Source organism: Phoenix dactylifera, chromosome 11, assembly GCF_051530095.1.
Source record: "Phoenix dactylifera cultivar Ajwa chromosome 11, Ajwa_hap1_PhDact_Kaust_v1.1, whole genome shotgun sequence".
Lineage (NCBI taxonomy): Eukaryota > Viridiplantae > Streptophyta > Magnoliopsida > Arecales > Arecaceae > Phoenix > Phoenix dactylifera.
In genome coordinates, this window is record NC_143200.1 from 29,025,035 (window position 1) to 29,036,347 (window position 11,313).

General features: G+C 40.2%; 2 protein-coding genes across 2 annotated transcripts; one reads left to right on the forward strand and one right to left on the reverse strand.

Moving 5' to 3' along the window:
• Nucleotides 1–733: 733 nt before the first annotated feature.
• Nucleotides 734–1,863, reverse strand: LOC103720439 (beta-1,3-galactosyltransferase pvg3-like). The gene has a single exon (XM_008810132.4). It carries the CDS (start codon nt 1,854–1,856, stop codon nt 906–908), a length of 951 nt encoding a protein of 316 aa, XP_008808354.3. The 5' UTR covers nt 1,857–1,863; the 3' UTR covers nt 734–905.
• A 4,140-nt stretch (nt 1,864–6,003) lies between these two features.
• Nucleotides 6,004–6,559, forward strand: LOC103720438 (histone H4-like). The gene has a single exon (XM_008810131.4). The coding sequence runs from the start codon at nt 6,075–6,077 to the stop codon at nt 6,384–6,386; it is 312 nt and encodes a 103-aa protein (XP_008808353.2). The 5' UTR covers nt 6,004–6,074; the 3' UTR covers nt 6,387–6,559.
• The last annotated feature ends 4,754 nt before the right edge of the window (nt 6,560–11,313 follow it).

Genomic DNA, 11,313 nt, shown 5'->3' on the forward strand with positions numbered 1-11,313 from the left:
CATGTAAAACTCTAATGAATTGTAATGGTTGGCCAAGTAGGGTAGTTGAATAATTAATTTTAGGATTGCTGATTACAACAAGTGTACAGGGAGGTAATGTCGCTTTTGACTTTGATGGCAAAATGATATTGCTGCAGTAGAGCTAATGTTCTCTTATACTGGAAGTCTAGAACCATTTCCCTCACCTTATAATCTTAGATTACGATTAAATCAAAATCCCTTTCAGCTTCTATATATGAGGAGCAATTGATGTAAGTTGCCCCAACTCATCCTATTTCAATGCGAAAACAGAATAATGATTCTAGTTGCTATGGTATTACTTGTTCAAGCAGTCAAAGTTTGGACCTACAAAGGGCTAGAATTTTATACTTTTTCCGTAAATTGGATGATTTAAATTAAGCAAAAAGAATACAATCTTGAGAGTTAGAAAACAAAATGTTAGAAAACTAGAAAGGAAGATCAACTATAGACGCCGATAAAAGTAGATCCTATAGCATCGTTGTTCACTTCTCTATGAAATCTAAAAAGATTGTATCGCAATATTCTTCTGCACTCCTCAAAAATAAGATGGTGCCCACACCCTGATTGAGTTGGATCAAAAAGGGCTGGAGTTTTTCAACAAATTGAAAAAAGGTTGGTCTTTTCTTTTTTTAATCTAGGCAAGAAATCTTAAATGTCAAGTGGCTAATCGCACTCAATCCATAGGTCAGAACACAATTTTTGATCTACAATTATTATACTAGATTTTTTTTGTCAATAGGAGCATAGTATTTCTTAGCCATCGGACAGACATAACCTCAACCCTTGTCACGTTCGCGTATTAAAGTAATACAAGAAATCAGAGAATTGTACATCCCCAAAGTAACACAAAAATGAAACTTAAAAAAAAAAGAAAGGGGGAGCGCTCAAGAAATATGGTAGAACTTGGAAGGCTTCAACCCATCAGTGGCATTGAAGTACTCGAGCATCCTGGCCCAATTTAAGCTATTTTTCACCTTGTGCACCAGAATGGTATGCGGCACAAACTCGTGCCGGCAGAAGCTGCGGGGCTCCGATTCCGGGTGGTCGTACATCGCCGGCTTCGCCGTGCACCGGTTCTTCGCTTTGTTCCCATCTCTCAGCCACTCCGCCGTCAACCTGTCCTCCGGCCCGACCGTACGATTCCTCACCATCTCCGACGTCGAGATCCACTCGACCAAGTCCCACGACAATATATACCCCATCCCCGACATGTAGTCGTGGAATGGATCCATGCTGACGCAAGGGAGCACAAATCCGTAATACATGTCCTCCCTCGATTTGTTCATCAATGACTCCGCCAAGTTATCGAGTATCAGGTAGGCGTCGTCGTCGGTCTTCATGACGTAGTCGTAAGGCCGGTCGTCGCCATTGGTTCCGTCGAACAGTTCCGGGAGGCTGGCGAAGTATGTGTAGGTCTTGCCGTTGTCCATGTTCTCGGTGCAGTTGAGGATGATAATGTCGTCGTAGCGCAAGATCTCGAGGGCGACGAGGACTCGCTGGTCCTCCTTGGTGAGGTTGCAGAAGACGAAGCGGATGTCGATGTGAGCGGTGGCGCGTCTGGGCTGGAGGGAGTAGACAAGGCGGAGAAGGTGGCGGCGCTCGTAGAGGTCGGCGCGGGTGAGGATGCCGATGAGGAGACGGAAGTCGGGCTTCGGGGCGACCGGGTCGATGAAATTGGAAGAGGGAGATCGAGAGGGACGGCAGGCGGTCACCACGAGGGACTGGAGCTCGAAATCCTTGGGGTAGAGGAAGAGGCAGATAAAAGCTAGCACGGCCAGGGGGATAAGGATTAGAGAAATGGTTGAAGGGGACGGTTTGGGGTAGGAACGCCTCATGGCTGGTGGTGGGAGACCAAAATGATTCATTAAGGCGACTTGGACTACAAATTTATCAACAAATTAATGGAGACTGTCACTTGTTCTTTAACCAAAAGTAAGCGGACCTTTGAGTGCCGTTAGGCCAATGCGCCGGCTTGGACCTTGGAAACTCACCTAAAATGGTATTGTCATATTCGTTTTATAAATTCATTTGGAATGCGGCCATCCTAAAGAAGGTCGAAGTTTTCTTGTGGCTAACGTGGAAGAACAAGCTGCACAGAGAAGAAATCCTTGTAAAGAATGGATGGAATGGTGAACTCGAGGATATCCCTTTGTGATGCTGGACTGGATTCAACGAGCCACCTGCTTGCTCATTGTTCCTTCGCCAAGAGCTTTTGAACCATCTTAAGAAGTTAGCTGATGTGCTAAGGGAAGGCCAGCCAAGTTGAGCGATCTTTGGTCTAGTTGAAGATGCGAAAACCAGCAAGCTTTAGTTAGAGGAGCAGAGAGGATTCTTTTATCAGACACTTGGTTTGGGTTATTTAGCTTCTTTTTCTAGCATGTGTTCATTTTCTCCCTCGACAATGTAACTCGTCTCTGTTGTAAATATGATTAATCTTCAATAAAAGCCGGATGGCTCTTTTTTTGCCTCCCTTTACATTAAACAAAAAACGCTAGAGAAGCAGAGGATCAATTGATTGCCTCCCTAACCACATTGTTGCAAGCACCTAATAGCTGAGCAAACTTCTGTTTCTCCTTCTGAAGCACCTCTTGTTGATTTCCCTTTGTCCCTTCTATAGCGCCTCAGCTGAGCAAAACTGTGTCTCTTTCTCTTGTAAATAGACTCTCTTCTCCCTCGGGGGAAGAGTACCGGTGGGAACCTGGAAGTCTTGCTTTAACTAGGGTAAGGATTCTCTGATTTTTTCGTAGCGCAACAGCAGAGCTCCCTCAATTTCAAAGTGGTTTGGGAATCTAATACCTAACGTTAATTAATGAAATGAGAGCAAAACTTGTTATATTAGTCTAATTCAATGAGAGAGGAACTTGTGCATGACATTTATTATTACAATTGTTAGTGTAATACTAGTTGTTATTTTATAACATTAATAAACACAATGAGAGCAGAACTTGTTCGTAACTGTTTATGCATAAGAGATTCGAGGAACGTCGGAGTGGCACTGTAATTCTATTATGTATCCAAGGTTAGTCTGATCCTTCTCAGCATTATAGCAAAGGGAAAAATGAACTTTGGGGATCTAAAACTTGTACACGGCATCAAGTGTTAGGTTTTAACAGATTTGAGAAACATAAGTCAACTTGATTGTCTTTCTCCTTACATAGTAGTATGTCATTATGTTCATTTGCATCCATAATCAATGATCAATAAAACATCTTCGAATAAATAATTCCATCAAAGAAGAAGCAGCAGCAGCATTTTAAAGATCAATGAAGCATCTTTCTATAATTTGCCCTTTCGAAGTGTATACTTTCTTTCCATCACCATCACTAGTTTGACTATTTCTTTTGTTGTCACCATATAAGATTGCTTTAGATTTTGAAATATGATTTTTTGTTTCTGAAAAAAAAGGATGAAAAGTGGATAATAAAATAGTAAATGTATCAAAAATCGTACTATATGAGTGACTTATACAAAAAGAAATTAGGTGTACGTGTTGTAAGAAATATAGGAAATTTAATCTCAAGGAACCTTCCATCAAATTTTGGCACAACATTTAAGCTAATAAAAATAATATTCTCCACTTTGGAGGCATTAATTAGTTAAAATATCATTTCATAAAGAAAAATGCACCGCGACATCTGTTTTACATATTCAAAACTTTATCAGGCACAAATGCTGATCGGCAATTCCAAAATCAACCAACTCCCTATGTATGGGGATTGTTATGAATTGCACCAATTTCTTTTTGCCACGTGGAAGAAGAATTGCTCATGCGCGCATTATGAAAGTTCAATAGCATTACTCATATACAAGTTGTATTGCAGTGGATGCACCCAAAATTACTAAAAATAATGCATGCTATTTTTTATCTTAAATTAATTTTATGCTGCACCAATGATAATGTGTACATCAATGACAACATGGCAAGATGATTTATAGAGTAGCACTATGGTAATTAAGAGTGATTTGAAGCAGTTTGAAATGGCTTAGAGCAGCTCTAAAGAAATAAAAGCAAAGGAAGAAGAATGTTGGACTCTCTTTCCCAAAGTTCAACCACAACAACACACTTATATGTCTACGCCAAGCTTCTCTTAGGACAGATTGCTCTTTATACCTTAGGGGCTCGTTTGGTTCGCAGGACAAGGAGGAGGAAAAGTGTGGTCAACGGAAAAGTAATGAAATGCCTCTTGTTTGGTTGGAGTTTTCAAAGAAGAGAGATGGAAAAGTTATATTCCCATGGGAATATGATTCCCACATTTCATGGGAAAGTCTTTCCCATGAAAAACATGAGAAAGTTACTTTCCCATGAGGTGGGAATCACTCCTTTTTTATTTTTTCCCAAAAAGACCCTTCAACATTAAAGAAGCATTAAAGAGGCATTAAAGACCTAATTTCTATTAAGGGCATAATAGGAATTATACATAACTTTCCTAGGAAAGTTGATGGTCAACCAAACATAAGCACTTTGAAAATTTGTCACTTTTCCATGGTTAACCAAACATGCCAAAAGTACTTTCCTAGGTATCCTCTTCCTAGGAATTTGATTTCCAGGAATCATATTCCTAGGAGGGAAAATACTTCCCGCGAACCAAACGAGCCCTAGATTTCTCTCTATATTGGGAATCGATTTCTCTTGTAGATATTAAAGCATGGAACCTGTTTAGCTCGACCCTCCATAATTTTACACGCTGCATTTCTCGAAAAACAATTATAACAACAGTTGATTAATGACATTAGGTTCAGAAGGTTAATCGACCAATGAAGATATATAGAAAAAGAAGGAAAATATATCAATACACTCAAAGAACATCAAGGTCAGTCATCTGGAAGAAGAGTGAAGCAAGTTACAAAGACTTTCCATGTCTTCGAACTTTTTAAGGTACCGAGTCGAAACGTGGTTCCCTTGACGTTGCTGCTCTTGCCTAGCTTGCTTTCTTCGTACCCATTTCCTTTGCTTAAAACAAGAAATGAAAGAAAATATATATTTTCTTTTGATTTTATTGATCTCTATGTTTTTAATTATGAGCGAGAGAGCTGCATTTGAAACAGAGAGGTAGCCAAATCTTCGTACCCATTTCCTCTGGCTGGACTCAACTTATGGGATAATGCCATAGGTTAGCCGTGACCTGTGACTGACTGACTGATTGTGAGTGGGATCCAACTTTATAAAGTAATTATATATTATTCTCATTCCTTAATTGGTTCAAAAACTTTTATTTTGTTCAAATGTTATTTAGGCGATTAAGTCAAGATTTAGATTAGTTAATATGGGCTAGTTTTGTGTCCATGATCGGAAGCTTTGGATTGGACCCCAGTATAACTTGAATTTATTGGATTAGTAGTTTTAAACCCAATAAGGGATATGGGCCCACGTTTCTTACGGACTTACGGTAGGTGGATTCCGGCCCGGCTAGACCGGCCTAAACATCTATCTTTTTTTTTATTTTATTTTTATTTTTTTTATTTTTTTTGGGGCAAGAAATAGAAGCAGGAGAAGAAACTTCATCCATGTAGCAGCTTCCACTGGCCCCTTTCACTAGGAAATGTTCGATGCAAGCTGCAAATTTCTACATACCCTTTCCGACCCATATGTTTGTCCACTGGTTCGGTAGATCAGATGGTGACTCCATCAGACAAAGTAGAAGGAGGCATCTGCTTTTCATATTTAATCGATGCCCCACGTTTCAAACTTAGGTCATTTTGGTGGAATCTAAGCTCCCTTCCAACCATCTTGGTGATGTTTTTATTTTATTTTTTTTCCCGGACGGTTCCGAGCACGGCTTCTGCTTCCGATTTTGCCGCCCGCGCCACTTTCCTTCGCAAGCGAGCACTTCTTTGATCCGCCGAAGCCCTATCTCGACCAATCAAATGCGAGATCCCGTGATCGGACGGATGAAAAGAATAACATTTCTGTCTCGCGGATCGCAGTCCCATCCAACGGTCGACGCGATAAGAAATCCTCTATAAAAGATCCCTTCGGATCCCCCTTTCTTCCTCGTTCCGAGCGCAGCGAGGCCTGGATTCCCTTTAATCGAGAGAGAGAGAGAGAGTCGGAGATGTCGGGGAGAGGCAAGGGAGGCAAGGGGTTGGGGAAGGGCGGGGCGAAGCGGCACCGCAAGGTCCTCCGCGATAACATCCAGGGCATCACTAAGCCCGCCATCCGCCGCCTCGCGCGCCGCGGCGGCGTCAAGCGCATCAGCGGTCTCATCTACGAGGAGACCCGTGGTGTCCTCAAAGTCTTCCTCGAGAACGTCATCCGCGACGCCGTCACCTACACCGAGCACGCTCGCCGGAAGACGGTCACCGCCATGGACGTTGTCTACGCTCTGAAGCGCCAGGGTCGCACCCTCTACGGCTTCGGCGGTTAGGGTTAGGTCCTTTTTTTTTTCATGTCGAAAAGGAATTAGAAAAAGGAAAACGAGGGTTGTTATCTTTGTTCCTTGTGAATGTTTTTGTGATTTGATGGCGGTATGGGTTGTAGAATATTGTTAACGGAAACGGTTTTCTTGCGATATAAAAAATATCTGATGATCTTTTCCACGTGATGTTACCAGTTGTGATGCTAAGGTCTTCAATTAGGAATCCTACAAATTTGAATTTGCCCATGATCATATTCTGGAGAACTGTTTCAATTGGTTGCCCCTATGGTTGATGGTCGTCAAAATAAAGCTTTTTTTGTACTCCCTAAGTAAACCTGAAAGCCATCATGTGAGGTTCTCGCCCCCAGGATGCAGTGATACTGGAACTGGTAATTTTGGCTTGTTATTGATTTAGGTCTTCTGGGGATTGTGCTGGATGATATTAAAATTACAAGGGATATTTGAGTTTGTTCGAAAATTTTGAATTGGCCTTTTGTTATTTCTTTCTTCTTCATTGAACATCCTGCATGTTTTGAATCTTTATTGTCATTTTTTTTCCTCCTCTTTCAGCTATCAGAAATCATAATTTGTGTAATGTCCGGGCCCACAACCTACTAGGCCCAATAAAAAATGGGCCCAGCTAAGGGTTTGGGCCCAAATTTTCTGTTATAATGTTTAAAAAAAAAAACGAAGGGATAAGACCGACAGGGAAGGGTGACCCTCACCCCTGCTGGCAGCCGATGCCTGCGCACCGGAGACAGGGGGCGGCGGCCAGTCCCGGAGAGGGGAGGAATGGAGCGGATGGGACCTCTCAGAGGGGGGTGTCATCCTCTAAACAATTGTTTAAGCCTCTGCCGGCAACCCTAAGTCACAGACCCCCAAGAACACTGAACGAGAGAGAGAGCTGAAGCCCTGGAGCCGAAGGCGAAGGAGCCCTGAAGCTCCAAGAGGAACGAGGGACTACCAGGGGGAAGAACTGCCCAACGGTAACCAGCAAAAAGCCAGGTAAGCCCCCTGCCTTCCCTCCCCCTGTTTTGTGCAAGACAACAAAGAAACAAAGAAAGAAGGGAGGAAGGGGACTGCTGGCAGACCAAGGGAGCGGCCGCGGGCATCCCGCAGTGCCGCCGGCTTCTCCCGGCATCTCTTCCCCATGGGAGAAGAGAAGGCCGCCGCAGGTGCGGCTGTGGACGCCGCGAGTTCGGCCGTGGCACCGCCGACTGTGGCTCGGCCCTCCCAAACCCCCCTTCTTCCTTCACAGGGGAAGAATGAAGAGAGGAAGAGAGAGGGTTTGGGAGTGAGAGAGAGAATATGGGGGGTTGGTGAAGGGAGGTTGAAGAAAAGACGAAGAATGAAAGAAAGAAAGGAAGAGGGAAAAGAAGAGAGGAAGAGGGGACTCATCCTCGTCGTCGTGTGCGGCGGCCGCCGGCTTCGGCCGCGAGCACCGTCGACGCAGGCGCGGCCGAGAGTGCCGTAGGCTCGGCCGGGGATGCCGCGGGGCTTGGCTGCGGACGCCGCCGGTCGTGGCCCGTCCCCCTCCGCTCGCCGTCCGCCCTTTCCGCTCGTCGTGCTCCCATCGTTGGAGAAGAGAGGAAGGGGGAGATCGGGATGAAAGAGAAGGGAGGAGAGGAAGCTTCGGGAAGGAGAAGAAAAGAAGAAGGAGAAAAGAAGAAAAAGGGAAGAAAAAGGGAAAGAAAAAGAAAAAGAAAGAAAGAAAGAAAAAATATAAAAAGAGGGGGTTTAGCCAAATTTGACTAACCTAAGCCCAATTAGACTGGGCAAGTCTAAATCCGAGCTCAATCAGATTGTGCTAAGTCTGGACGAGCCCAAACTGCAAATTGGGTCAAATCCGAACCAAATTAGGCCCAAATTGATTTGGGTCCGAACCCAGTTGAGTGGAGTTAATCCCAGCAGGCCCAATTAATACTAAATTAGGCCCAGTAAATTGACAGAGGACCCAATTGGCTAGAAAAGGTTGGACCCAATTATAAACGAGGCCCAATCCTTCAATTAAAAACCCAATCAACCCATGTGGGCCCAATCTGGTTTTAAACTGAGCCCCAAAGGCTCTAAATTGGGTAAATTGGACTTGGCTAGATCCTTGGATGGGATCCAAGCAAGTAAGTTCATAGTATGATGAACTAAGAGATTTTATAATAAATAAATGGGGAATAATGTAAACCCTATGATGTTGTTTTAGGTGATTAAGGATTTGTCACCTGGACTTGAGCAATTTGGAAAGCGAATTGAGGTAAGTAATCTGTCTTAATCCTATCGTAGATCTTGTATTACGTTTTATAAGATGAACCAGTGTTTTTCATACAATTTGAATTGTATGCATGATTAGTGAAGAATGTAAGTAACCTGTCCTAATCCTGTTATGGATCATGTTATGTTATTAATGTTTCCTAAGCATTTATTTTAAGTATATATGTTTCATACATGATATGTTACAATGCATAAGTAACTTTAATGATCCCAGAAGCTATGGCTATGTATGCAACATGATGATACTGATATTATAATCATGCATGTAAGTTTATAAAGTCTTAGCTAGCCCAGAGGCACTATAATGGGCTCAAAGATGCTACTGAGAATGACTGAGCCGCCAGTGGCTGAATAGTAACTGAGCTGCCCCGCCAGTGGCTGAATAGTAACTGAGCTGCCCCGCCAGTGGCTGAATAGTAACTGAGCCTGCCCCGCCAGTGGCTGAATTGGAATTGGGCCTGCCCCACCAGTGGCTGAATAGTAACTGAGCTTGCCCCGCCAGTGGCTGAATAGTAACTGAGCTGGCCCCGCCAGTGGCCGAGTCTGACTTCGCAGTAGCATCCGAGAGTAAAAGGACCACGGCATGCCGGGGGGCACGGTTTCATATGCATATAATATGAAAATTTTGTGATTTGCACTACTGCTTTGTTTAAATTGCATACTTATTATGCCAGGATGATTATTAGATAAACATGCATGTCAGCTTCTCAAAACCCTGATTTACATGTTTAGTCTACTGGTTGATCCGGTAGGATTATGCAGGATTACTTACTGAGCCGTGTAGCTCACATCTGTTTATGTTTCGTTTTCTTTCAGATCCTCACCAGTGATCGCCATCAGATATGTTTTTATTTTGTTACAGAGCTTCGTATTTTTGGAGAAGCTTATATACTTCTGTACATTTGAATAGCATAGAAGTTCTGTATTTTTGGTTTCAAACTTGAAGGTTGTACTGCAAACTTTTAATATATATATAAGGATGAATCCTTTTTGGCTACCTGTTACCCCTGTATGAGGCTGCGTGCTACTGTGGGCGATAGTCGGCAATAGCACGGCCGTGTCACGGATCCGGATCCGGGGCGTGACAATTTGGACTTCCCTATGGGGTTCCTCCAGGCCTAAACATTGTAGCTAATTGGCGTGTAGTTAATTGGTATGTCTTTCCTGTTGGTAATTTGTCCAACTTTGATCACAGGCCCCTTCTTCTCGCCTAAGTTCTGTGTAGCTGGAATTAAATGACTCATTTGGGTCGCAGAGAAACTTTTTATTTCCCACTATTTTTTTTTTGAAAAATTGATGTTTGAGTATGTGATGGCTAAAAAAATAGTTTTTATATATTTAGTTAATCATAAAAAGAAATGATATATTTCAGAAAGATTTATATTTAGTTGACTATCTAAAAATTGTATAAAGTATCTCTTGTTCTTTCGGTAAAGGGATTTTATTTTATCTAAAGCTTTAAGAATATTTTTTAAATTTTATTCGGTGAGAATTAATTTTTTTTAATATCTCAATATATCTTTCTTTTCATAAGATGTGAATCTTATTTTTATTCAAAAAAAATTATAGCCTTTTTCAGTTTGTTTGAGGTGGGTAATCTAACGATTTTTAAAAATTATTTATCTAGAAAATAGTTGTGGAGGGAAAAATATTTTACTGTATTTGATTGGTAGAAAAATTATTTTAAAAATTAACATCAAAAAAAATATTATGTTTTGTTTTGAATAATTTTATGTGGGCATATTGTCAACTTTTTAATAATACTATTGAATAGATAATTTAAGTAATATATGTATTGTTTTTGATACAATTCATTTGTTGGCTTTATACCCTATTTACATAAAGGCTATCAATAAATTATTTGAGTATTAATTTTTTTATTTAGTCCATTTGTTCTTAGTCTGTGGCCCACTTACAGAAAAATTATTAATAATAATCATTTCAAATATCAAAATATATTTATATAAACTAATAAATATTTTTAAATAAATTATATATTATATAATTTTTATTATAGGTAAATTTAATATATTTTTGATATATTAATAAATATATTAATTAACAGTTTAAGAAACATATTAGTATTATGTAAATACTTTACTTATTAATAAACCCAAGCCACATTGATTAATAATTATTAATGAATATCGATTAAATATTTATTAAAAATAATATTTATCAATACATATATTAATATATTAATTATATTATTGTTTATAAGTAACATTTATTAATATGTTAATTACTAATATATTGATTAAGATACTATAGTTTATAAATATATTTTTATATTTAGTGTAATTAATATATAATAAAAATATACTAATATTAAGTTTATAGTAAATATTAACATAATATATTAGTATATTTATAATATATTAATATAATTATATTATATAAGTAGACATATTTTCATCATATCGAGATAATTTCAAATTACTTACATTTATTAATTTAGCTTGGAAAAATATCATTTTTTTGTGCAATTTATTTTACTTTTTTTCCAAAAAAATAAGGGCAAGATCTGCTGTTGATTTTACCACCTCTTTCGTTCCCTATTAGGGCTCGTTTGGTTCGCGGAAAAAGAATGGGGGAAAGTGTGGTCAACGGAAAAGTAATTAGATGTCTCTTGTTTGGTTGGAGTTTTTAAAGTATGAAGATGGAAAAGTTG

Coding starts and splice junctions, on each gene's coding strand:
- LOC103720438 (XM_008810131.4), top strand. CDS start 6,075: ATGTCGGGGAGAGGCAAGGGAGGCAAGGGGTTGGGGAAGGGCGGGGCG.
- LOC103720439 (XM_008810132.4), bottom strand. CDS start 1,856: ATGAGGCGTTCCTACCCCAAACCGTCCCCTTCAACCATTTCTCTAATC.